Source organism: Panthera pardus, unplaced genomic scaffold, assembly GCF_024362965.1.
Source record: "Panthera pardus isolate Hobbes unplaced genomic scaffold, ASM2436296v1 HiC_scaffold_3, whole genome shotgun sequence".
In the NCBI taxonomy this organism is placed as follows: domain Eukaryota; kingdom Metazoa; phylum Chordata; class Mammalia; order Carnivora; family Felidae; genus Panthera; species Panthera pardus.
Window position 1 is genome coordinate 32,979,496 of NW_026526876.1, and position 26,697 is coordinate 33,006,192.

General features: G+C 54.5%; 2 protein-coding genes across 10 annotated transcripts in view; one reads left to right on the forward strand and one right to left on the reverse strand.

The window, feature by feature from the left end:
* STAT3 (signal transducer and activator of transcription 3) overlaps window positions 1-2,447 on the forward strand; it is a 68,736-nt gene extending 66,289 nt beyond the window's left edge. For all 5 annotated transcript variants that reach the window (XM_019435360.2, XM_019435359.2, XM_019435358.2 and 2 more), the window contains exon 24: window positions 332-2,447. Coding sequence is in view for 3 of the 5 variants with exons in the window: in XM_019435358.2 (XP_019290903.1) it covers window positions 332-387 (56 nt within the window). In the remaining 2 variants the exon portion in view is untranslated. The remainder of the gene's footprint in view (window positions 1-331) is intronic.
* Window positions 1,169-25,404, reverse strand: STAT5A (signal transducer and activator of transcription 5A). Of its 5 annotated transcripts, XM_053893076.1 has the most exons (21): window positions 25,306-25,404; window positions 24,344-24,481; window positions 23,844-24,000; window positions 22,450-22,539; window positions 19,255-19,429; window positions 13,847-13,977; window positions 13,436-13,587; window positions 12,793-12,948; window positions 12,186-12,365; window positions 10,284-10,371; window positions 10,060-10,182; window positions 9,604-9,696; window positions 8,911-9,117; window positions 8,233-8,327; window positions 8,007-8,137; window positions 7,371-7,526; window positions 6,593-6,644; window positions 6,154-6,261; window positions 5,020-5,117; window positions 1,872-1,947; window positions 1,169-1,430 (listed from the first exon to the last, which is right to left on the reverse strand). In XM_053893076.1, exons 2-20 carry the CDS (start codon window positions 24,469-24,471, stop codon window positions 1,883-1,885), a joined length of 2,385 nt encoding a protein of 794 aa, XP_053749051.1. In that variant the 5' UTR covers window positions 24,472-24,481; window positions 25,306-25,404; the 3' UTR covers window positions 1,169-1,430; window positions 1,872-1,882. The 5 variants fall into 5 exon arrangements, with proteins under 5 accessions (XP_053749051.1, XP_053749053.1, XP_053749052.1 ...); XM_053893078.1 differs by lacking the exons at window positions 5,020-5,117; window positions 6,154-6,261; window positions 6,593-6,644; XM_053893081.1 differs by lacking the exons at window positions 1,169-1,430; window positions 6,154-6,261; window positions 6,593-6,644 and having other exon boundaries at window positions 1,856-1,947.
* Between the last annotated feature and the right edge of the window lie 1,293 nt (window positions 25,405-26,697).

The following is a 26,697-nucleotide window of genomic DNA, read 5'->3' on the forward strand; positions in this document are numbered from 1 at the left end:
ACAGCTACACCCACCTCGACTGGGACTAGCCATATTTTGATGCTCGGTAGCCACCTGTGTTTCCAGGTGGCCACATTCAACGGGACAGCCTTAGATCTTCTTTACATGTGGACGGTTGGGAACGAGTTAAGGGAAGAAGGGGACTGAGCCCTTCCAGAAGGCAAGACTTTGTAGGGAGGAGCGTAAATCTGGACGATCCGACCCTGTCTTGGCCGTGGGGGCAGTGGGCTGAGCCTCTGTCCTTTGAAGGGCTCGGGCGGGGGACGGGGGTGCCCTGCCAGCTGTTGGGGCTCAGGCAACTGAACTGGCTCTCCCGGTCTTCCCCCCCCAGAATCCCTCACGTTCGACATGGAGTTGACCTCGGAGTGCGCCACCTCCCCAATGTGAGGAGCGGCGGGCTGAGGCTGCAGACAGAGATGACGGAGGCACCTCCCTGTGTCCCACCACCCCTTAAACAGCCAACCCCCAGATCGTCTGAAACTCCTCTAACTCTGTGCTTCCAGATTTTGTTTGTTTTGTTGGGTTTTTTGTTTTGTTTTGTTTTGTTTTTTTTAAATCTCCTACTCCTGCTACCTTTGAGCGACCTGGGCACTTTTCACAATAGAGAAATGAATGAATGTGAGTGATACGCTTTGACCTAAATGCAAATAAGAAACGTGTTCTCTGAGACGGCCATCAGGGGATGCGGAAGGGGTGGCAAGAGGGGGAGAAAGGAAACGTTCTTGTCTTTTCTTGCTCCCCTGCCCTCCTTTCTCAGCAGCTTGCGTTGTTAGACAAGTGCCTCCCGGTGCCCGCACAGCCCTCCGCCTGCTCCTGCGAGCGGCCGCCACAGGCTGCCTGTAGCTGTGCTACTGCTGACATTGCACTTTTAACCTTGCTAACATCCAAATAGAAGATAGGACTTTCACAGCCCCGAGGTTTCTTTTTAAATTAAAAAAAAAAAAAAAATTTTTTTTCAAGGGCAAAAAAACACTGTATCGGCATAGCCTTTTCTGTATTTAAGAAAACTCAGTCAGTAGCCTTCTTGGTGCTTTAGGCATTCAGCTTTCTTCAGGCTGATAATTTATAGAAATCCGGAAATGGGCTTCAGATCCAGCTCTTTAAAAGACATCTGAAGCTGTGGCTTGGCCTTTGGTTTTGACATAGGAAGGTTGAAGGACAACCGAAACATTCTAGACTTTTTTTAATAAACAAAGTTTTTATTTTCCCCTTTAATGTGTCGGCCTGTTAGTAGGTAAGGCTGCGCAGAGGAGTGCTTACAACCTGTCCCCCGTCTGCCTGGACTTGTGCTCCTGTTCCAGAGCCTGAGTTGTTCCTGTGGGTGCCTTATAAGGGATGGGATGATCCTTCCTCCTTCTCCACCTGACCCCCCTTGTGTATGGCTCCTTCCGGTGTCTGAAGGCCCCCTTGTCCTGTTTGCTTTAGGAATCCTGGAATAAGAAGGTGAGAGTTAGAGATCGAACATGACTCAGACTGTGGGGCCCCAGCCAAGGGTCTAGTTGAGCTCAGGGAATATGGTTTTTATCCTGGTTTCTTGGTGGTTTCCCGAGGCACCTTTAATCACTTCACGTGGTTAACCCAGGGGCAAAGGCTTAGTGATAAACTTGAAGTCTGTCCCTCGTGTGAGGGTGTGCACCTCGGCCTCCCCCCAGTGCTGGTGACCATCTCCTCCCCATTGAGGCCCCGCGGATGAGGGAGAACAGCTCCCATTTACTGTGCATTTCGAAACACTTCATGGTCTCTGATATTTGGTCCACCCCCCCCCCCACACACACACCCCAATCCAGAGGCCCGACTAGCTTGGGTGGTCCCAGACCACCTTATCTCAGTCGGTCAGAGTTTCTGTGGAGCGCTGTTTTACCCACACTCACCAGTTTCAGAATTAAGGGGATGAGGACCTTCTCTCCAAGACAAACAGGTTGCGCTCGGCCATCCCTGTCGTCCTGCCTAGAAACAGTTGGGAGGTAGTACAGAGGTCTCCCTTCTCCAGCAACACTCTTCAGTTTATAATAAGCTTAACTCAGAAATTGAGAGATTTAGATCAGAGGGACCTGGGGCAAGGATCCAGGCTCCTCTGGAGCAGATATTGTAACGTTCATGGCTTTGAGGTAGCATGTGTATCAGGTTTTAACTCTGATAGTAGCAAGAGTTCTGAGAGGGGCAGAGACTGGCCCCTCCCTAAAAGAACGGAGCCCTCCAGGACCTGCCCACTTTCTCTCCACTGTCTCCCCCTGCCCGTCCCCCGCCCAGCCAAGGGGTTCCCATAGATGGCTCAACCTGCCGGCGCAGTGGTTTGTATGCCACTGGCCCGGTCACTGCGTCAAATTCCAATGTATACTTCATAGTGTAAAAATTTATATTATTGTGGAGTTTTTGTTTTTGTTTTTGTTTTGTATATTGCTGTATCTACTTTAACTTCCAGAAATAAAAGTTATATAGGAACTGTCTGAGGGCGTGGCAGCTCTGCCTCTGGCTGCTGGCGAGTCCCCTTCCCCTGCCTGAGTTCTGGGGGGGGCCTCACACCCAGGCTGAGCCTGCTCCCAGGTTGCCCCTGCTCCCAGGCTGCTACCTTAGCCCACGCCCTGGGGCCCAGCTCTGGGGCATGGTGCCACCCCCATCTCAGGTCAGCCGGCAGCTTCCAGGTAAGGGGTGACGGGAGGAGCCAGGTTTGTACTCTTTCTGCACAAAGGTCTCCGGGGAGGCCTCCCTGCTCCCTCTTCCTTCCCCCCACTCTCTCCTCGGGCCTTCGCAAGCTGCACCAACCTGTCTGGGGTCAGATAAGCTACCAAAGGGGGCTTGGGGTGTAGATACTCCCACCCCACCCAAGGCCTCCCCTCCACAGTTGTTCCATTATCACTCTCTCTTCAGTTCTCTCAGTGGGGATGGACGTAAGCACTTAACGGGCTGCCTCCGGCAGCGTGGCAGCGGGTGGTGATAATTCACAGACATCAACGCGCCCACTCGGCTGTCTCCCCACCCCCTCCCCTTGTGCCGAGTGCCATGGAGACCGCCGCTGCGTGAGATAGCAGCCAGCCGCCTCCCCCTGCAGAGATGGAAGGGGAGATTAGCGGCTGCTTTCCCTGCCTCCTTACCCCCGCCAGCCCCCTCGCTGGGCCCCTACGCCTCCTTCGGGCAGACTGCAAACCCCTCTTCCCTTGCTTTGAGCTCTGAAGAAACCTCACCAGCAGGTCCTGGCTCCCCAGCCCGCTCCCCCAAGGGCCTCAGTGACCTCCCCTGGACCAGCAGCGGCGGCGTGCCAGGGGGCCCAAATGGGGAGACCATCCTCCTGGCCCAACTTCCTTCCCTCCCGGTAGGTTGCTGGTTGGCCGGTTGAAAGACGCTGGTGGCAACGGGATGGTGCCACCTGCTGGTGTCCGGGAAGAGGCCCGGGGAGAAGGGAACACGGTGAGGTTCTCTGCTGCCCCTGGCACTGGCCTGGCCCTGGGCCAAAGACTTCAGGATTGCTTATAGCAGCAGCTGATAAGGCGAGCCCCAAGCACGGTTTTTGCCTCCACCCCAGAATTCCTGCCCCACCTTTCCCCAGGCCTCAAACCCTAGTTTCGTCTCCTGAGAAGCACAGACGGCGTTCCAGGGGTGGTGGGCACCCTTGACACACAGAAAAGGGAGCAGAGTACAGGGTATGGCATCAGCCACACGGGAGGAAAGAAAATAACTCTGGCTCCAGTGACCGCCCCCCACACTACCCAAGGCTGCCCAACTAAGAGCCACACCAGCAAATTTATGAAAAAAATACTTTACTCAAAAACACTGGTGGCCTATGTACAAAGTACACAAGAATCCCTCTTCTCGTCCCCACCTTCCTTCAGAGATGTTTAAACCTGAGACTCAACCTTCCGCCCGCCACCTGCTGCCCCAGAGGGAGGAGCTCGTGAGGTCGGGAGCAAGGCCTTCTCAGACCTCAACGTTCTGCGACTGTGACGAGGCCTGTTCCAGGCAGAGGGGGAACGAGATCAGCTTTTACCCCTCACTCCAGGCTCCACAGGCAGGCAGCGTGCGGCTGGTCTGCGGCTGTCTCTTGCGGCAGGTTTTTTTTCCAGGAGGGGAGGGGATCCACCCTGCAAAGTCCCTGGGCCCCTGTTTGCCTGCCATGGCCTAGACCAGTCCCTGCCCCTCTCCCACCTCTCCTGCAACCAAGGTTGCAGACAGTCGGGGAAAGAAGGTTGGGGCCGGGTGCACGGGGCGGGGGTGGGGGGGTGGATAGCGGTTGAAAAGAGATAGCAGGACCGGGCAACAGCACCACAGATGGGACGCCCAAGTCTCCTGGCTGGACGCCAGGAGGCTAAGAAGCTACATACTCAGAGCAGCTCTGAAAGACCCAGACTCAAATGACCCATCTGCGCTGTGTGAGGGCCGTGGTCTAGATAAGCTCTCCATTCACAAAAAGTCTCGAGTCCATATTCATTATGTGAAGTATAAAATATTACACAAAATTGAACCCCAGCCTCCCGAGCGAAAGAATCAATAGACCAACACACGTGCATGAGAACAGATGCACGTACACAAAAGCGTATGCGCGCATTTGGGAGGCAAAGCTTCTAACTCAGGAGCAAAACTTAAGCTTAGAGACAGTAACCTGTCTCCGTGCCCCTTCTTGACTAATTTCATTCAAACAGCTGCTAGGCAGTAAAGGCCCCGGCGGCGGAATAGGTTTGCCTGCATCGAGCAGAGGAAGCTGAGCCCCCTTCCACAACAGAGATGGGCCCGGCGGGCTGTTGGGATGCCTTGATCTGAAGAGAAAGGTGGTGGTGCCGCCGCAACCACGTACCCAGAGGGCAAAGGCAAGGCAGGCCCACCTCGTGCGCCCGTGCACACACACACCTGCACATGTGCTGCCAGCAGAGGCATCAGTATGCACAGCAATGCTAACATCACAGTTCATATGAACCCCTCACACTGAGCGTTGTTCCCAAAGAGAAGTGGGGGATTCAAGCATTCACGAGAGCGAGCCTCGGGCAGAGGTGAAAAGACCAGCAGGCGGGGAGAGGCGGGGGTCCAGACCGTCCATCGGGCGGCGTAAGAGTTCCTCCACATGCCTGGCTACATCCATGGTCTCATCCAGGTCAAATTCTCCATCCTGGTCAAGGACGGGGTCAGGGCTGGGAGAGAGAGAGAGCGGGAGGTCGGAGGGAGCTGGCATGCGTCACAGGCCCTGGCCCGCTCCCCGCTCAGACCACAGCCTCATGGGAATAGGACCGGCTCTGGCTGGACACCACCACCATTTCCAAGTTGAAAACGTCAGTCACTGGCTCACCGGGAGACACTCAAGCGCTAGTCTCAACTTTCGCTGGCTCATTGAGTGGGCTCAGAGAGTTCATCTCCCCTGTCCCTGTCCCTCTCCTCCTCTGCACAACGAGGCGGTTGGGTCAGGGAGTTCTGCCCACCACAACGCCATTCCATTCAGTCATAGGCTGTCTACAGTGGCCTTTTAACCACGTTGCCCCAATCCTTAGCCACCTGTAAGATGGGTATTTAGTCCACTTTACAGAGGGGAAAACTGAGGCTCGACCAGGGTAGGAAACTTGCTCAGGGCCCCCTGGCTGGCAAACGGAGTCAGGATTGGAACTGCAGTCTTTGTGACCCTCGAGCCTACGGTCATCATCCCACTGTAGCTTGTATGTCCCAGGTACCTAGACATCCAGCTGGGGCCACCCACAGCCCAGAAGAGAATTAATTCTCTACCTTGGGAACTCCAGAGAGAAGCAATTAATACCCTGTTAACACTCAACTCCTAAGAACAACCATCCCGTCTGTAGCCGTCCTTACAACAGCCTCACCTGAGCTAAATGCTTTACCTCAATCCTGACCCCAATCCCATGTGAAAGGTATTCTTGCCCCCATTTTAAAGATGAGGAAACAGAGCATCTGGGAGGTTCAATAGTTTTCCCAAGGTCACACAGCTAGTCAGCACCAGGAGTGAGGACCTTGCTATATACAGCTTATTCTCTATGCTTTTTACCAGCTGATCTCCCTCCCTGTACCGGGGCATATGCTGGTGCCTGGCCTGGGTGGTCTCAGACCTACAGGAGCTCTGGGTCCCTTTGTCCACCAGCCCCCCGGGGCCCAGCCTGAGCCCCAGAGAACACAGCCCCAGCCCCAGCTCCTCCCTGCGGAGCCCCAGAGAACACAACCTACTTCTGTGGGTACAAGTTATAATGAGCCTGGGGGCACACGGCTGGGGAGGGGGCCTGGTCCATGTAGGTGGCGCTGGCCCCGGCAGAGTCTGCAGACGCATTCACAAACCTGCAGGAGGAACAGGAGAAGCCTCAGGGACCTCAGGGCAGCGGCTGACCTGGGGAGGGTTCAGGGGGCATGTTTACATCTCTTTGGGGTGTGGAAGCACAAAGCGCCCCCTGGGTCTGGGGGTCCGGCTGCGGGAGTGGGGTCCTGGGTCCTGGTCCCATTGAGACTAAGCTCAGTTCCCTCTCCAGGGCTGAGCCAGGTTTCAGGGGGCCAGGGGGTGCTGGGCCCCACCGGGCCTGTGAGCGGGAGGGGCAGCAGTGAACAGTGAGGGGAACCCAGGGGGAAGAGAGAGGAGGCAGCAGGAGACCAGGGCTGGACCCTGGACACTTACTCAGGGACCACTTGCTTGATCTGTGGCTTCACGTATCCATCCACCGCTTTAGCTGCCGGGGTGGGGGGAGTGGCGGGGGGGGGGGGTGGGTGGGTGATGAGAACCAAAGTGTCTGGGCGCTCCCAGGAAGGGGAACCTACCCCATGAAGTCGGTCTCCCACCCGCACCACTGCCGGGGCTCAGCGGGGATGAGATTTCCCACAGACTCCCATAAACACCTGCTGGTGGACCCAGCCTGACGGCCACCCAGAACTCTGGCTTCAATCTCATCCCTTCTCCTGCTCCCTTTTCTGGTCCTTTGCTTTCTCTCTCCCCGCCCCACCCCTGTCGAGGAAACTGGATCAACACAAAGCAGCAAACCCAACAGTGGACTGGGGACAGGTTGAAGGAGAAAAACCTGTCCATTTTGCTTCCTACTCTCCCCTTACAGGTAGGTTTGAGGGTGGGGAGCCGTGAGAGCAGCTGATTAAGATGGGAGTTGTGCACTATCTGTGGTATGATTACCCCCCCTTCCTTTGCCAGTGGGGCAGCCTCCTCCTTCAGGGGTGCAGACGTGAGAATCCACCCAGCTGGGGAGAAAGCCGGGTCAGAAGCTTTGTTTGCCCTCTTCAGTTGTGAGCCCCGATACCCTCTCCACATGCTCGGCACCAAACCATGGACCCAGCCCCCCTGGGGGAAATGGCCCCTGGCTTCTTCTGAGGAGTCACGGCTGCCTAAGCCCCCGAGAGCTCTGTCCACGGGCTGAGGAAGGGCTCGGGAGTATCAGGGCAGGACGCACCGAGCACAGGGGTGTAATACTTGGAGAAGACCTCATCCTTGGGTCGGTCGGGAAATACATAGATGAGATAGCTCAGGTCCCCCAGCCGGTCAGCCAGGGACCGGATGGAGAAGTCCCGCGTGGTGAACGGCTTCAGGTTCCAAAGGTTGCGGTCAGCTGTGAAAAGGACAAGCTCGTTCCCACCACTCACCGCCCTCAAGAGGAGGGTCAGGGCGATGGGGTTTGAGATCTGACTTGCAGAGACATTTGGGCCATTACTAGCCTGCTCTGCGACCCTCCCCCTTGTCTTGTGCTCCTGGGCATAAGGCGAGTAAGTGACCGCAAGAACATTCTACCCGGCAAACCAAGCAAGTCGATACCAGCAAGACTAGGGCAGGGCAGAGAAGGGAGAACTCAGAACTGCTGAAGACGTCCCCTGGCAACTCCAGAGGCTACGGGGCCAGTGATCTTAGGTTCTCCGCAATGGAAAACAGTAGAAAGGGAATGTATTTCTGAGCAACACTCTTCTACTTTGAGGTCTGTTTTGATCTTTCCCCTGGGGAACCCTCCAAGGATGCAGGCCTGGTGGAGAATGGGAAGCAAGGAAATGGTCGTCAGGGCTCCTGGGCTAGAGTGTGGGCAAAGTAGGGCACTCACGAGAGTCAAACTTCCAGGCAATGGTGATGCCCCCGATTTCAGAGTCGCTAAAGCGCAATAAAAAGGTTCCATCGGGTTTGTTGATGAGCAGGTCATGGGCCTGTTGCTTATTCACAAAACCTAGGATGGCCCTAGAAATACGGAGCATACAGTGTCACTCCCGGGCCAGCAGCCCGTGTCCCCTGAACCCATGCCCTCCCAACCCCCAGGCCCCTCCGCTTCTCACCCGTCATTCCAATGAGGCTTGTGATGCTTCTTCAGCACCTCCATGACCCCATCGAACCACTGCCAGAAGGTGTAGTTCCAGCCCGGCAAGTTCTCCTGAGAGCCCCCAGGATACCCCAAGTCAGGGTATGTGGCCCCGCTGTCACAGGTGGCCCAGGAAACAGTGCCCTCTTGTCCTCACAAATACCCTCTCCCAGTTCCTCATCCTACCTGCCCAGCACTCCAGCGGTCCATAAATGGACATGGCCCCCAACCTGTAGCTTAGGGACGAGAGGGGAAACTGCCTCTTGCCTTTCAGACACAGGGGTGCGGGTAGGAGTTGCCTAGAATTGTCCAAGCTGGGCAAGACCTCCGAAGTCATTTCTGCCCAAAGGTTTAGATGGGGAAACTGAGGCACAGAGAAGGGAAGGGCCTGGCCACTTAGTTAACATATCTAGGACAGGGACTCAAGGATCCTGACTCCCAGCCCCCCAGCTCCTTCCATTATTCTGCTTTGGCTCTCAGAGCTGAGTGCGTTTTTCTTGCTGCCCCCTGCCTCCATTCCTTGGGGTACTAGCCCTCGTCTCTCCCGGTTGTAGGAGAGGGCAGTTGGGGGTGAAGGATGGGGTGCTGGCCAAAGCCAGTAACCTGTCTGTGAGGTGGGGAAAGACTGGTCCCACTCTGGCGGCGCATCCCTCACCCTGTTGAACTGGGACCAGGACACGGACATGCCATTATAGTCTTCAAGGTGGCTGCTGCTGCTGTTGAACAGTTTCTGTGCCAGGAACACGAGGTTCTCCTTGGTCAGGCCCCGGTTGCTCTGCACTTCGGCCTTGAATTTCATGTTGAGCGCCTCACACAGCTGCGGCCACAGCACTTTGTCGGGCACGGCAAATGGCACCCTGCCCTGCGAGGGAGAGAAGAAAAGGCAGACTGAAGGCGTAGGAAATACTTACACACACACTCAGATACACAGATACCACGAGATGCAAGAAGGGACTGAGACAGACTCAGCAAAGGCGACACAAACACAAGCAAAAGAAAGGCAGAGGGGCTAGACACGCAGTGATAGAGACCCAGACCAGGCGTCCGGGACAGAGATCAGGGACCCAAAACACAAGCCAAAGGAAGATCAGAGACCAGAGCCCAAAGGCTGAGTAAGCTCACAGACCCAGGAGATCCCAGTCCCGAGTCCCGGGAGCCCAGATGGAGCCGAGGACATGCCACGGGCAGCGCACTCACACCAGCTGCCCGTCACCTCAACTCACTCAGCTCTGGTGTGGCCCTGGGGTTGGCAGGGGACCACCCAGCAGGGCCCCAAGTGGTTGGGGCTGACGCAGGGAGACTCCTAGGGCCTGGAGGGGGCAGAAGTGGCGGTCCCACGAGTACTCACCGGCTCAGCGAAGGCGTTGTCCCACAGCACAGTGGCGGTAGCGTTGTGGTCCTGGCTGCCATGAACGATGACAACCACGGGAAGGGACAGAGTCTATGGCAAAGGAGTGAACGTAGAAGGCACACGACCACCACCTTGCCCTCACGTAGGCAAGACTCCCAGCCCTCGCTCCTCACCCACAATCCCACCCACAGGCCCTCCCAACAAAACCAAAGCAAAAACAAACAAACAAAAAAAACCAGAACACATTTCTTCTTGGTCCATGGCCTAAGTTCTGTGGCTGGTGCCAGCTTATATAACCTAGCGAGCAGGCTTTCTGACAGCCTCACGGCTAAATGGTCCGTGACCGTGTGAGGATTCAGAGCTCTCTGGCTTTCCCCAAACCAGCCAGGTGGCCTCAGGTGGGTCTTCATCTTTCTGGGTGACCCTCGGGGGTTGGCAGAAGCGGGGCCTCACCTTTACTTGGAACACAAGCTCATTGCTGCCGACACTGAACTGAGACTCAAACAGGACTGTGAACTTCTCCTCCGTCACAGACTCTGCGCCCCTCCGGTCAGCACGCTTAATTCTCTTTAGTGACTGCAGAGTGGGAGGTCAGAGGGGGACGAGGAGGAAGCGGCTGGTTATGAGCACTCAGCCCTGGGCAGACCCTCCCTCCAGGGCTCAGGCCCTGTCCTCACCATGTTCCTGAAGTGCGCGCTCAGGGTGCCGGTGGCTTGGTGGTATTCCATCACACAGCAGTTGTTCAGGATCTCTCCACTGTAGTCGCTGTGAAGGACAGGGGAGCCCCATCGCCACATGGGCCCCAGGCCAGGAGCATGGCTCTATGCGCTCCCTCAGCCAGATGTTCATGCCAGAAAGCCCTGCCAGCAGCCCCTGCCCCATCCCCTGAGAGTGTTCCTCGCCGTGACTCGGGCTTACTTTCTCATTAACCTGAGGGTACAGCAAAGTCTTCAAAGTCTACCCAAAGTCTGGGCCTCTGTCATTAGGTTAAAAATTCCCTCAGCATTGGAACTGACGTGGGGGTCTTCAGGGCCCTCTGGCAGCTTCTAGTGCACTTAAAATAAAAACCATGGGACACCTGGGTGACTCAGTCGGGTAAGCATCCAACTCTTGGTTTCGGCTCAGGTCATGATCTCACAGTTCGTGAGATCGAGCCCAGGATCGGGCTCTGTGCTGACAGTGCAGAGCCTGCATGGGATTCTCTCTCTCTCTCTCTCTCTCTCTCTCTCTCTCTCTCTCTGCCCCTCCCCAACTCGTGCACTCTCTCTTTTTCAAAATAAACATTAAAAGAAAAAAAAAAAAACAGAGGCGCCTCAGTGGCTCAATTGGCTAAGCATCAGATGGGCTCAGGTCACGATCTCAGGGTTGGTGAGTTCAAGCCCCGCATCAGGTAAGCTTGAGCCCCGCTTCGGGTGAGCCCTGCTTCTCTCTCTCTCTCTCTCTCTGCCCCTTGCTCGCTTGTGCCCTCTCTAAAAAACAAACAAAAAAACAAAAAACAACAACAACAACCATGACCACAGCCCACAAGGATCCCATGGTCATGGTCAAACCCTGCCCAGCTCCCTGGCCTCAGTGGGTTCCTCTCCCCTCACTCAGGACCGAGCCATGCTGCCTGTCTGTTTGCTGAACATGCACACTTGCTGCTACCTCAAGACTGGTGCACCTGCTCTTCCCGTTGCCCAGAAACTCTTGACCTTCTGGTTTAGGTCTCAACTCAAACATCTCCTCAGAAAGGCCTTCCTTGACCACCTGGGTGGTGATGGCACATCTATCCAGACACTATGATATCACTCTGTTTTCATTATCTTTCGAGAATCTATCACGTTTTGACACCACCATATTTTGAAAAGCATATAACTATCTCCCTCCCCAGCCAAACTGTAAGCTCTAAGAGAGTGAGAACCTCTTCGCTTTCTTTATCATCCCATTCCCAGAACCCACAATAGACATTCAACGCATGGGACCAGGTCTCCCACTTGACTCATTCACTCCCTCATTCATTCATTCGTCCGTTCATTCATTCCCTGAATCCTTTGTGGGGGGCCGGCCCTCATCCCTGGACCCCAGGTTCTCCAGCCGTGCCAACCTGCTCTATGCTCTCCTTCCAGACAAGGCCCATGTTCTCTGTGTCTGAAGGTATTCCCTCTCCTCTCTCCACACGCTCTCACTACCCACCCTCACTGGTCCTGCGTCCAGAGACTATCATTCTGCCCCACAACTACCAATCTCACTTCCACAGAGCCCTACATCTCTCCTGTCCAATGCACTACGTTTCTCATGACTGATGCCTGCTTTGCTGGCTTGGGTGACCACAGAGCCAAACTCTGCACGGATTGCAGCTACGTCCCAGTGATCAGCCCAAGGACTTGAACACCCCAACAGTTTAACCCACGTTGACCTACTATGTGTCAAGCAGAACAAAGTATACAACAGGACAGACGGGATGAACTGGAGAGACACTGGTCCATGGCTGCAGTGAGGGAGGCTGTCCCCAATGTCCAGGACCTTAGCTGTAGAGTAGATCTGAGATCCCAGTCCAGAGCCTGGGGAGGGGAAGGCAGGGAAGGGGTCACACGTACTTGCGGGTATTCTCATTCTTGAGCAGTGACTTGGCCTGCTGCTCACTGATGATGGTGGCCTTCACCTGGGGGGGGTTCATGTGCACGTTCAGCTTCCCGCCCACCAGCAGGCGCACCGTCGCTGCAAACTTGGTCTGGGTCTTCAGGACCTGAGGGGGCTGCTTCTCGATGATGAATGTGCTGCGGGGACACAAGTGACCACACCAGACATGATGCCGGCTCAGGGCACAGGGTCTGGCTCCCCTGTGGAGGGAGGCTGCCGGGGCTCAGCAGGCAAATGAAGGCACATGGCACCGCCCCTGTTCCCAGGGAGGCCACTGAGAGTCAGAGGAGATGGCTGGAGGGGAGGCAGTGAAACGACTCAGCAGCTGGCATGGGCTGCGGGGGACAAGGGCAGTCCACATGGTGTCCACAACAGAAACTGGGCAAGGTCAACACCAAGCAGCTAAAGCAACTGAGGACAGAGCGGGGACGGGGACCCGAGGCAAACAGAGACAAGGACTCAAGCAAGAGCCCACCCACCCTCACCCCCACCATCAGCAAAGCACCGCCTGCCTCCCCCATGCCAACCGCACGGGGGCTGGGTGTGGCCCGAGGCAGGAATTACCTGGTCACCAGGGCTGAGATGATGTCTGTGATGGTGGCATTGACCTCAGCTAGCATCTCCTCCACTGGGCCAGGGATGGGCAGCTGCTGGCAGAGGTGCTCAGCTCTGCGGATCTGCTGCCGGTTCTGCCAGATGATCTCGGCCAACTTCTCGCACCTGCACGGGAGCCCCAGGCCAACGGGAGGACAATGGCATCACGCCATCCCCCAGGCTCGAGGCTGGGAGGCTCCGGTCTGAGGAGAACGCCCCAAGACCCAGCTCCACCCTCACCCAGGAAGGCTTTGCACCTAAGCCGCCACTCCCGACCACGGAGCGGAGCAGAGCAGAGCGCCCGCCTTCCAGAAACACAGAGAAATACAGAGGCAGCAAGCCTGAACTGGGTCCAATCGGCCCGAGCTCACTCTGCACACCCAGCCCTGCCCCACTCCCCAGCACGGTGACTCCCTTCCTGGGCAGGGGGCACAGACGGGGGCCCCAAAGTCCGCATCAGGAACCAGAACCCCTAGTGAACTAAGTCTTGCCGCAGGACAGAGGGAGCCGGCTGCTCATGGAAACGCAGGAGGCACAACGAGCAGCTGGTTGCACCACTCCCAGCCCCTGCCGCCCCCTCCTGCCCCCCGCCACCCCCCCCACACACCATTACCAGGACTGCAGCACATCCAGGCTGCCCTCGGGGGGCCCTCCGTTCCCCGCCAGCTGCTGCCGCCGCTTCCACTGGATCAGTTCATCATCCAGAATGATGGTCTGCTGCTTCCGCAGCAGCTGCAAGGTCTTCTGGTGCTTCTCGGCCAGCTCCTGAAGGCAAGTGGGGAGAACACGCCCAACTGCAGGCCTCGGGAGGCAGGGCTGGGGGCCAGGGACCAGGCCCCAGGCCCAGGCCTTCCCCTCTTCCCAACCTGCTCTGCCTCACACGCCCCCCACGGGAGAGAACGATCTGGCCTCCAGCTCTGCTGGGGCCTGCTCTCTTCCTGGCTCTCGCCCTCTCTCGGCTTCCCCGCGCCCCTTGGGATGTGCACCTCAAGGCTTGGGAGGAGAGGACGCGGATCCCACTCACCACACGGTACTGCTGCAGCGTCTGGGCCTCCCGCTGCAGCCAGGCCTCCAGGGACACCTGCTTCTGCTGGAGGGCCGTCTCCCGGCTCAGGCGCTCCTGCGGATTCAGCTGGGCCAGCTGGGAAAACTGAGCTAGAGGAGGGGACAGGACACCCATGACCATCATCTCCCAGCTTCCTGCAGGAAGCCCAGGGGAACGCACACACCTGTTCTGGAGGCCAGACCCTCAAGGGACACATCTGACCGATGGCAAGCTGGGCTTCTGGCAGCCAAGGGTGCCACAGATGAGCAGGCTCTGGTCTCTGGCCTCTCGCCTTTGATCTCCCCTCCTGGGGGTGTGTAGGTGGAAACCTGAGGGTATAGCTGAGGAGGATCCTGCCCCACGGCCTCCCCTCCCACCTCAGTCTACACAGCTGGCTGCCCAGACCTCCTCACGCCACACGGGGTCCAGCTTGGAGCCTCACTGCCTGGTTTGATGTGTGCCCTCACCGTTTACTAACTGGGTGAACTCGTGCATCACGCTTCTGTGCCTCAGTTTGCCCATGTGCAAAATGGGAGAATCCTGGCCCCTGTCTCGGTGGGTGGCTGAGGACTAAATATGTGGGAACACAGAACACGTTCAAGGAACTGCCCGGCACGCACACGCTGCAGGGATGAGCGTGTCCTTACTGGTTAGGGGGTCCCAGGGCAGGCTTAAAGGGTGACAGAGACCAGTAGCCGCTCAGCCCCACCCCACACATCAGAGCCCCCTCAGGGCAGCCCCTGCCTGCTGGCTTTGTCCCATCTCCAGCTTTGTCCCATCCCCGGGAGCACAGCAGTCTCTCCTAGGGAAGAAGGCATTTCTCTAGGTGCTGGGAGGTGCCTAACGTGTTTGTTTGTCCAGGTTGGGTCACCGTGAGCTCAGCTGACCAACTGGAAGGAGACAGAGAGGAAGAGACGGAGAGAGGGAGAGAGAGAGAGAGAGAGAAAGGGAGAGGGACAGGGAGAGAGAGACGAGGAGAAAGGGCAAGGAAGGGAGAGGGACAGAAGGGGAGAGGGGTAGAGGGGGAGAAGGGGAGAGAGGGGAGAGAGGAGAGAGGGGGAGAGGGAGAGACAGATGAGGAGAGAGGGCAAGGAAGAGAGAAGGACAGAAGGGTAGAGGGGTAGAGGGGGAGAAAGGGAGAGAGGGAGGGAGAGGGACAGAAAGAGAAGGGGCGAAAGGGAAAAGGCGAGGGAGACGGGGAGACAGAATGTCCAGGGCCCACTGGCAACACGAAAGCAGCAAGATCCTCTCAGGAGAGGGAAGGTTCTAGCACCCAAGGGTGCCAGAGAGGGAGGCAGATTCTCTCCACACTAGCTGCTGGGAAGCTCATCCATGGCAGGAAAGGGGAATCGGTGAGGCCTCAGTACCCTCTTACAAAACATCTATTATGAAATTCTCAAGACCCAAGGAAGGCAGAAAGAATGATGCAAGGAACACCTGTCTTTCAGTAACCCGGCTTAAAGAAATCAAACATTTCTCGGGGTGCCTGGGTGGCTCAGTCGTTTAAACGTTTGACTTTGGCTCAGGTCACGATCTCATGGTTTGTGAGTTCTAGCCCCACATCGGGCTGTCTGCTGTCAGCACAGAGCCCACTTTGGAAACTCTGCCCCCCTCTCTCTGCCCCATCCCCGCTTGTGTGCACATGCATGCTCTCTCTCTCACAAATATAAACAAAACATTAAAAAAAAAAGAAATCAAACATTTCCACGTTGAAAACTACCTGTACATCCTTCCCTGCTTGCACATCCGTCCCTGCCTCCAAAGGTAACCACTATCCTAAATGCTGGGGTTATTACGCCTTGCCAATCACCTATTTGAATATCCCAGTGTCGGGGTGCCTGGCTGGCTCAGTCCATAGAGCATGCAACTCTTGATCTCAGGGTTGTGAGTTCAAGCCCCATGTTGGGTGTGCAGTCTATCTAATTAAAAAAAAAAAAAGAATATTCCAGTGTCCTTGCTTGGGGCTGAGTCAAGAGGAGGTGAGCATCAGCACGTCTTGGGCAAGTTCCTGGCAGGCCGCTGAGGGCCCTCTCACACTGACCTATGTCCTGCCTCATGGACACACAAGCTGGGACTCACAGACTAAAGCAACTCTAACAGTCAGGAAAAGCCCAGAGCTAGAAGACAACTGGAAATATGGTTTGGAGTCCACTCTCGGGGACTGAGAGAGAATACTGTCCAGGCCTGGAACACAGCAGAGCAGTCTGGAGCCACCTCGGAAATCCTGGCCCCACCCCCAGGGAGGTGGTGGTGAGCCCCACACCTGGGCCCAACCTCCCTATGCAGGTGACTCACTTAGGTCTCTCCTGGCACTTGCAGAAGCTTCTGGGAGGGAGGCCAGCAGACATGAGGCAATTTCTGCTCCACTGGAGGGAGCTGAGCCTCCCCTTGCACAAACAGATGATAGCCTGTGTTTCTGATGGGTGAACTTGATACATGAGACTGAACTGACATGCGTGATGGGTACAAACCCAAACCAGAATCAAACCCATATCCATAAATAGGAAACAGAAAACCCAAGAATAGGATTGGAAGTACTATCAACCAAAGGCTTTGGGTAGAACTAATAGCCTGAATTCTCCCGTTCCCTAATCTAGGAAGAGGGCCACCCTCTCTCTTGCATCAGTCTGAGATGGATTCAGATGAAGAAAACATGCTAGAATCATCCCACCAACTTTTACTCAACATCTACTTTGATTTAGGCAATCTGTTGAGGAACCCAGAGTATTGAAAAAACTAACAGGGCAGGGAAAGGAGGAGAGCTTAAATAGTATTTAAATAGTTTTTAAATAGTTTTTCTTTGTGTATTTTGAAGCTTTGTTATTAGATGCATAGAAATTTATTATCTTTTTAATACCTTAATAATTATTAAGTGTCCTTCTTCATCTCTGATAATACTTTTTGTCTTGAAGTACACTTTGTGAGGTATTAATATGACTACCCTAGACTTCTTATTCTATTTTGGCACAGAATATCTTTATACATGTTTTTTTTTTTATTTAAGGGGCACCTGGGTGGCTCAGTCGGTTAAGTGGCCAACTTCTGCTCAGGTCATGATCTCACAGTCTGTGAGCTCGAACCCCATGTCAGGTTCTGTGCTGACAGCTCAGAGCCTGGAGCCTGCTTCAGATTCTGTCTCCCTCTCTCTCTGTCCCTGCCCTGCTTGTGTTCTGTCTCTCTGTCTCTGTCTCAAAAATAAATAAACATTTAAAACATTTTAATGTAGGAACACCTGGATGGTTCAGTGGGTAGAGTATGTGACTCTTGATCTTGGGGTTGTGAGTTCGAACCCCATGTTGGGTATAGAAAATACTTAAAAATTTAAAAAAAAAAATCTTAAAATAATTTTTTAATTAAAATTTAAAATGTAGATAGCATATAGTTGAGTCTTGCTTTCATGTGCTTTCTGACAATCTCTGCTTTTAAATGAGGTGTTTAGGGGCGCCTGGGTGGCGCAGTCGGTTAAGCGTCCGACTTCAGCCAGGTCACGATCTCGCGGTCCGTGAGTTCGAGCCCTGCGTCGGGCTCTGGGCTGATGGCTCGGAGCCTGGAGCCTGTTTCCGATTCTGTGTCTCCCTCTCTCTCTGCCCCTCTCCCGTTCATGCTCTGTCTCTCTCTGTCCCAAAAATAAATTAAAAAAACGTTGAAAAAAAAAAAATGAGGTGTTTAGTCCACTAATATTAAATATAATATATTTTTTAAGTTTACTTATTTTGAGAGAGAGAAAGAGAGAGAGCACAGGTGCGCAGGGGAGGGACAGGAAGAAAAGGAGAGAGAGAATCCCAGGTTCCACACTATCAGCTTGGTGGGGCTTGAACTCAGGAACCTTGAGCAGAAACCAAGAGCCAGATGCTTAAGGATTGAGCCACCCAGACGCCCCTAAAATTGCTACTTTTAAATGAAACAACCTGTGAGACATACATTCTTTTGAAGCCCAAAAGATATGTTCACCAAGCTAGAGTATAAGCTGTGCCATAAAACAAGTCTCGTTAAATTTAAAAGAATTGAGATCATACAGAGTATGTTCTCTGACAATCGTGGAATTCAATGATAAAAAGCAAATGAAATCAATGATATGACATCTAGAAAAGGAACCCCAAATATATAGTTCTAAGAGACAATACACTTCTAAATAATGTGGGGTAAAATAATTATTCAGAAAAGAAATTAGAAAATATTTCAAACTGGGCATCTGGCTGGCTCAGTTAGTGGAGCATGTGACTCTTGATCTTGAGATTGTGAGTTTGAGCCCCACGTCGGGTGTAGACATTACTTAAAAATAAAATCTCTTAGAAAAAGAGAGAAAATACTTCAAACTGAGTAACTATGAAGGTACAGCGTATCTAAAATCATGAGATGTAGCTAAAGCATTGCTTAGAGGGAAATTTAAAGCTCTAAATATACCTATCAGAAAAGAAGAAAGGTGTAAAGTCAATGACCTAAGGTTTTATCTTAAGAAGGTACAGAAAGAGGAACAAAAGCAAAGGCCACTTGATACTTTCCTATTCTCGCTAGGTTGGGATGGAACAGCTCTGGGGTCAGTCTGGAATTGGGGGAAGATGGGCCCTGTCTCAAGTCTTCTCAAATTATACCTGAAGTTAATTGGCTCTGAGTTAAATTTTGTTTCCCCACATGCTTATCATGACAGCCGTTGGCAAACTACAGCCCTAGGAGACAGGAGAATTTTCCACTGTAATCTCTTCCCTCCAGCTCCATCTCCTATCAGGGAGGCTCAAGAAAGGGCATTTCTGGAGTTCTGCCTGTCCCCAGCCTGGTTCAACGAGGAGACTCCCAACCTAAGTCCTCCCCTGAATGGGAAACACTTTGTCCATATTCATTCATTCACTGGGGTAGTCACTGAATACCGACAATTAGGGAGAGAATATTATTTAGTAAAGTGCAGGGATTTCATGACATATCTGTAATTGAGATCCAGTTCTGCAACTTATTATTATTTTTTTAGTTTATTTATTTAAGTAGAGTCTACAGCCAACATGGGGCTCGAACTCATAACCCTGAGATTAAGACTCGCGTGCTCTTCCCACTAAGCCAGCCAGGCACCCCCAATTCTGCAACTTATAAGCAATCTGGGCCAAATTACTTGTTCTCTTGGAACCTCAGTTTTATCATCTGCAAAACAGGGATAATACAGCTACCTACTTCCTGGGGCTGTTGTAAAGGTAGGATTGAAAAATGCACGCAAAGGGCTTGGCCCGAAGCCTGGCCCACAGCACAGGTTCAATCACAGGGTCCATTACCTCTCTAAAGCTTTGGGTAAGGTTTCTATGAAGACAGACGCTGACACTGCCCCAACCCTGCAGGAGCTCACAAAGTGGTTGTCACTCCTGTCCTCACGACACACACCACCCAGGCGGCCCTGGCCTCACCCTGGATCCTCAGGCTCTCCTGATACTGGATGATGAAGTACTCTTGAGTCTGCTGCAGCTTCTTCAGCTCATTCTCTGTGTCCTGTGTGACCAGTCGCAGCTCCTCAAACGTCTGGTTGATCTGGAGGTGTTTCTGGGACATGGCGTCCACCAGGATCCCAGCTGGAGAACTACCCTGGGGACATCAGGGGGAGAGTGTGGGCAGCAGTGAGCTGGACGGTGAGGATGGCAGAAAACCTCAGGCCTTGGGGAGCGCTAATACTTTGGACTGCAAAGTTCAAATCTAGGGTAAGAGGTAAGGGTAATTTGAGTCGGAAGGCTAGTCATTTGCCTGAATTGGTGCGGAGTTGGAAAGAAGGAGGGAAGCAGGTGACCTGGCAGATTATGGCAACTTCATAAAGCACAGAGAAATTTCTAGTGTGGTCCTGGCCTCCACCAGACTCGCCCAAACAGGGTCCACCTAAACTCTCTTTGGAGAGACTAAAACTCAGTATGTCCCAGGAGCAGGAAACCTGGGGTTTTCCTACTAATGATGATGACCCCTCATTCCACATTCACTCAGCGATCCAATGCCATGGACCATGTGAGATGCTGGGGACACAGTGGGGAACAAAGCTGTGTGAATGCACATCATCTGTGTCCTCACTCAAGACATTCTTGTAACTGAGGGGAGTTACAGGGAAGGTACCAATAACACTTTCTTGGATCTGGCCATGTGGGTGACCTAGTCTGATCTATTCCTTCAACATCTGGCTGAGGGGAGACGAAGTTTTCAGGGTCTTTCCAGTAAACTATTCGCAGAATAAAATTCAAACTCCTTCCACAGCCTCCACTGAGCTAGCTGATAGCCTCTGCCTACTCCACTCCCAGTTCCACTGCTGCCCAAGCACACCGGCTACTTTCTGTTCCTAAATACACAAACACGTTCCTGCTTCAGGGCCTTTGCACTTGTTCCATTACTCTGGAACATGTTGGCACCAAAGCTTCCCAAGGGGGGCATTTCAACTGGCACCCTTTCAGAGTGACTTTCCCTGATGGGCCAATTTAAAATAACACCACTCTTATCTGAAAGTGTCTTGATTTTATATGTGTTTCTTTCTTTCGTGTCTGCCCCCATGCACTAAGATGTAAGCTCCCCAGGTGCTAGGACCTTGTCTATTTTGTGTACCACAAAATCCCCAAGGGGTAGGTGGAACCAAAATCAAAGGTTCTCAAGAACAGCCTGATGGTTGGGAGAAGGAATCATTTCCCCCCTGACCATGACAACACCTGTACATAGACAGGTAGTTCTTAATTGGAGCTAAATTCATTCATATGTTTACAGATAGCTCTGTGGTGGCAATAAGTCAATAAGGGACACAATAGTTTTCCCAAAAGACTCTGTGACCTGCCTTCTGCCTCTTCTCTGGCTTTACCCACTGGGGTTCCCCAGGTGGCCCCCTTCTCCCCAGGACGACAGGGCGGGGTGGGGGGTGGGGTTCCTGCAATCCTTCAAATGTGTTAAGATGGTTCCTGCCTTCCTGCCCACACATATACTTTGTTACTTTTGCTCCTGTCTCTTTCTTCTTCCCCTTCCCTCCCCCACCCCCATAGCTTAGATGTCCCTGTCCTCCCAGGACATCCCCCTGCCAGGCTGCCCCAGTCAGAGTTAGGTACTTTTTCCATATGTGCCTCCTTAGTACCCAGCTTACCCCTAGAGAATCTATCATTTCTTGAATTCCTTTTAGGTGGGAACTGGGCCTTCATCTGTTTCTCTAGTCCTAGCCACGACCTCCATAAATGTTTACTGGATGAACTGGAAAATTCCTGAAATCGGTGTCCACCACAACAAATAAATAAGCTCCAGGCACTATTCTCTGGTCTTTACCGAGTGATGTCATTTTGTGAAAGTCATCTGGCTTTACTGCAGATAATAAAATGTTTGTCCTGTTGTCCGAGCAGGTGTTCAATGCCTTCATGATTGCAGAGTTTGGGGGGTGAGGCCCTTTCTGCCTCTCTGGGCCTCGCCTCTGAGCTTGCCAGGGTTAGCTCTTCTGACACAGAAAGTCCCATGTCTCCTCCCAGGCACCACCGGAGAACATTTCTAATTTTGACCCCAGCACCATTTTTTTTTTTTAATGTTTATTTGCTTTTTGAGAGAGAGAGAGAGAGACCAGGGGAGGGGCACTGAGAAAGAGGGAGAGAGAAAATCCCAAGCAGGCACTGCACTGTCAGCACGGAGCCCAACACCAGGCTTGATCTCACAAACCTGTGAGATCATGGCCTGCGTTGAAATCAAGAGTTGGACGGTTAACAAACTGAGCCACCCAGGAGCACCACCCCCAGCACCATTTATTAAATCACAAATCTTGGGGCACCTGGGTGGCTCAACGGTTGAACATCTGACTTTGGCTCAGGTCATGATTTCATGGTTCTTGCGTTCAAGCAAGATCGGGTTCTCTGCTGTCAGTGCAGAGCCTGCTTCAGATCCTCTGCCCTCCCCCCCTCTGCCCCTTCCCTGCTCATGCTCTCTCTTTCTCAAAAATAAACATTAAAAAAAATGATAAATCTTTTCCCTTGTGGTTTGTGATGCCATCTATAACGTGGGTTGAATTTCCAGGTGTGTGTGTGTGTGTGTGTGTGTGTGTTTGTGTGTGTGTGTGTGTGTAGAGCTTCCTCTTCTGTTTCACTGGTCTGTCTATCCCTGGCCCACACAGTATCTCATTTAATCCTGACACTAACTCTACAAGGTAGATACTATTACTATCCCCATTTATAATTGAAAAAACAGAGGCTCAAGTCACACTGCTAGTAAGTGGCCAACCCGGGGCATGAAGCCAGGGACTGTACCTTCATGCACTGCTGCTTCTCACACTTGTCCATGTCCCTTATTTCCCTGGTGCTGTCTTGCCAGCGTTTATAAAACATAGTCGTGTTGGGGCACCTGGGTGGCTCAGTTGGTTAAGTGTCTGACTTTGGCTCAGGTCGTGATCTCATTGGCCATGAGTTTGGGTCCCGTGTCGGGCTCTGTGCTGACAGCTCAAAGCCTGGAGCCTGCTTTGCATTCTGGGTCTCCCTCTATCTCTGCCCCTCCCCTGTTCTCTCTCTTTCTCTCAAAAATAAACATTAAAAAAAAAACCCACACAGTTGTGTCTAGAGAAAAAGGCGTGTGGAAGGACTTCCCAGCTCTTCTCCCCACACCCATGGGACACTCACATTGTTGGCTTCTCGGACCAGCCTCTGTTCATTGTACAGAATATGCCGGATGCAGCGGACCAGCTCCATGGGGCAGCGGTCATACGTGTTCTGAAAGAACCCAATGGCAGTTACCACTGGCTACCCGCCACTCCCACTATGCCATCACAGTGCCACGTGCTCCCCACCACCTTCCTCTCCTCCAGCCTCTGCCTTGGCTTTCCCTGAGAAACCTCAGGAGCCGTCAACAGACATCTTTATCTCTCCTTGACTCGATTTCCCCTCCCAGATCTTCACATTTGGTTTAGAAACCCACAGTTTACAACGCACTTCCAATCTGCCATCTCCTTGGACTATATAGACAGTATGACACACACAGAAACTATTATCCGCATTTTGCAGATGAGAAAACTGATGCTCAGAGAGGTTAAGTACTTGCCCAGAGGCAAACGGGTTTGCAGATGACTCAAGACTTGCGGCACCCAATGCCAAGGTCAACGTACTTTCTACCATACGCCTGGCCCTGGGTTCCTATTTTGCTTTCCTCTTCCAGCTTTCTCCTGTTTCCTCCCTCTTCTGGGATGGACTTTTTATTTCCCTGGCACCCTGCTGCTTGCATTTAAGAAGAGCTCTCTAAGAAATACAAGTTAACTTCCAATAAATGCTTGACTGTGATTATTTTATCACCTACACCTTTTTCCTGCTTCCACAGAAACTTTCTCTCTCCTCTATACTCCTCCCCCTTCCTCCCCTAAACCCCCAGTGTAGGAGAAGGTTCCTCTTGCATCTAAATCCTTCATTAAAGCTTCCTTTATCCAGCTCTTGCCTCCAGGGCAACTCTGTTCCTCTCCTACCCAACTACAGACTTCAGCGGTCCTCCCACCTTTAAAAGAGTCCTAGGAGGGGGCACCTGGGTGGTCAGTCGGTTCAGCTTAAGCGTCCCACTTCAGCTCAGGTCATGATTTCACAGTTCATGGGTTCGAGCCCTGCATCGGGCTCTGTGCTGACAGCTCAGAGCCTGGAGCCTGCTTCAGATTCTGTGTCTCCCTCTCTCTCTGCCCCTCCCCCGCTCACTCATTCCCTCATTTCTAGGAGCTGTCAGTCTTCTTTTCTCCAGCAAAGGAACCTGGACTCAGTCCACCTCCATCCTTTTTGCTCGATCTGTTTAGAATGCCCATCTTCCTCTTCTTGGGGACAAACACACCCTACCCCTTGCTTTGTGTTTTGGTAAGGGAATTTGACAGGTCTGATTTAGAAAGAGGAGGTGGGGGAAATTGAAGAGCAGAAAAGTTGCCGATTAGCTCAGGGTCACATGGTGAGTCAGTGACCAGGCCAGGAAAAAACCCAGGGGCTCTGAGGCTGGAAAGAGAAGGCAGACACTGCTTCCCTGCTGATGACCCAGCCTTCACACCCACCTGGAGCTGCGTGGCATAGTGCCCCAGTTTGATCTTCAGTAAGAACCCATCTTCCCCCACTTGGTGCTCCGCCTTCTTCTGCAGCTCCTGCACCAGGCCCTCCAGGAGCTGGGTGGCCTGGGCTCGGTCCTGGGGATTGTCCAGGTCGATGGCATCCCTTGGGGCAGGGCAGAGGAGAGAAGCCTACTGTTGTGCTTCCTTGGGCAGGGAGGTCAGGCACCAAGAGGTACTGGGAAATCCCAGGCTCCAGGCTAAGGGCACTCCAGAACCCACAAGCCTTGTTCCCAGCAACTCCATAAGCATCAGAGTCCAGAATCACCCCCTCTCCCCTCCCAGGGTCCCATTTCCCTGTTCCCCTTTCCCAGGGACACCACCCCTTCTGCACGGAGGGACAGACGGGACTAGAATCACTCGAAACCACAAAGAGGAGAGCTAAAGGTCAAGGGGCCTGGGTGGGTGGTAGGGACCCGCAGAGCATGGCGCAGGGGAGGGGCACCTACCACGGCTGGCTCTCGATCCAATGCGCTAAGTAGTGCCGAACCTCGATGGGGAAGTGCTGCCCGTACAGCACCTGCATCTGGCGCAGCGCATCTCCCTGCAGCTGCTGGGCTTGGATCCAGCCCGCCATGTCCGTTCACCTAGGGCGAGCGGAGGGCTGCAGAGGCGTCTCCACAACAGAGGCAAGGGCTGGGCCTGTCTCTGGCCCTGCCATGCCCACCCGTCCCTGGACCGCGGTCAGGCCAGGCCCCTCCCCTCCCACAGACAAGCTTTCCTGTGCGGGAAGAAAGACGGTGAGGAGGGGAAGGCCGCTCTGCCCTCCAACAAGGAACCCGCGGAGGCTTGGGGAGGGGCTCTCGAAAGTCAGGTGCCCTCCCCCTCTTCCTCTCCCCTCGCCCCACCGGGGCTTCCCCAGAGGGGGACAGCTAGAAAACTGAAAGAGAAACTTGACGCGGAGGCCCACGGGCCCTCTAGGTAGGGCTGCAAGTACCCCCCACCCTGCCTCGAACCCCGAGTCCCCATTTCTGGCGGGAGGGGTGTGTATCATTCCAGACCAAAGTTAGGGCAACGGCACCGACGGCTCCCACTGAACGGCTCGGTCCCTGCGGGCACGTGGCTGGGGTGGTTAAGAAGGGAGAGCTGCGGTGACAGACGCCGCCTTGACCGCCCCCCCAACCCCAAGCCGTGCCTCACGGTCTCCCACTGTCCAGCGCGACAGCGCCCCCTGCCCTCTGCGGGCCGGAACGGCGCCCACCCTCGGCCCCCTCCCTCGGTCCGCGGCCAGCGTCCCGCGTCCGCGCCCGCGCCGGCGCCCGCGCCCAGGCTCCCTCTCGGTCCGGGACAGCGGTTCCCGCGCCCCGGCCGGCCGTCGGGTTCCGGCTCCGGGGTCGCGGGGGGGCCGGGGCGGGAGTCGAGCGTCCCATCTCCGCGTGCGCCGCTCGGGACGCGCTGCCGGGCCACCCACCTGGTGGCGCCGAGCCGTCCGGCGGCGGGGCCGGCTGTCAGCCCCGCGGCTCTCGCTCGCGGCCCGGGCTCCCGGCGGCGGCGGCGGCGGCGGCTGTTACTACAGGAAGGAGCAGAGAGCAGCGATTTCCTCCTCGAAGGTCAGCTGCCTCCGATAGACCATACACAGCGCGCGAGCTCTCGCCAACACCCCTCCCAGCCTCTGTCGCTCCCTCCCTGCCTCCGCCCTCGGTCGCTGGCTCCCCCGCGAGTGCGCAGCGGCGGCCGCGGCCGGGCCCTGGAGGCGAGGCTGGGCGGCGCCGCGCCTGGGGGCTGCCCCGACGGCGGGGTCCCCCGGGAGTCCCAGGCAGCCCTAGCCGGCGGCCCCGGACCGGCGGGCAGCAGGCTCTGGAGTGGCCGGGGATGGGGGTGGGAGTGCCGGGAAACCCCGGGCTCTGGAAATCCCAAACCAGGGCCTCAGTTTTCTCACCTGTAAAAAGGGAGGAGGGAAGGGGTGGACTAGCTGGAGATGCCTTCTGGCTCTGCCTTTGTCATCTTTTGAGACTCTAGATTAAAAAAGTAAATGTAAATGTGGGTGTGCGTGTGTATGTGTGTTTACGTGGGTTGGGGACACAGCTTTTTGTGACCTCAGCGGCAAAGCCGTAGGGAGGGGAAAGACTGGGGATTCCAGAGAAGGCGGCTCACCACCAGGGCCCTGCCCTCCCCTCCTTCCATTACTCCCACCACCCTGCACTCGCCCCTGCAGTGGAAACAGGAAAGAACCTTGGCAGTCATATGTTTCGAACCCCTCCCCCAAATTTGGCAGATAAGAAATGGAAGTCGGGAGAGGGGAAGGGGCTTGCCCAGGGTCACAGAGTGGGCATATGGCCTAGTTGGCAGACTGTGATCCATAAATGATCCTGCCCCTCTGCTCACCCCGCCCAGTCACATCTGAGGTTGGTCCTACCTTCAGAAAGGTTTGGGAAGTCCGGGAGGGCTGTTTTGAATCCTCACAACCTCACAACTGCCTGTAGGCCTTGCCAGAGCAGGGAACAGCCTCCCTGAGCCTTGCATGGGTCACAGCCCCCTCCCTGAGAGCCCCTGCAGAGTTGGGCAAGGCTGGGCTGGAAACCTTCCATCACCTTTGCCCAGCTTTCCTCTCCTCTGGGCCTCCCCTCGGCCTGGCAGCCGGCACTGGCAGCACCAAGGGAGGGCCCAGCTGGGCCAAGACCATGTGTCCTGGAGGGAATCATTCTCATCTATCTCCCTCCCTCCCTATGCCTTCTTGGATCTGCCCTTTTCTCTCCATTCCCTTTCCCCCCCCCCCCCACCCCACCTTCTTGCCCCTCAGTAAACCTCCCCCCCTCCACTTTCATTCTTTGTACTTCAGGGAAAAGGCCAAGTTTCAAGCTGC

Bases quoted from the DNA above. Each gene is read 5' to 3' on its own strand.
- STAT5A (XM_053893076.1), bottom strand. From the start codon at position 24,471: ATGGCGGGCTGGATCCAAGCCCAGCAGCTGCAGGGAGATGCGCTGCGC. The intron at 9,118-9,603 runs GTGAGTACTCGT...TCTCCCTCGCAG, and splicing joins ACAACGCCTTCGCTGAGCCG to GGCAGGGTGCCATTTGCCGT. The intron at 8,328-8,910 runs GTGAGGGATGCG...GGGGGCTCTCAG, and splicing joins CCTGGTCCCAGTTCAACAGG to GAGAACTTGCCGGGCTGGAA.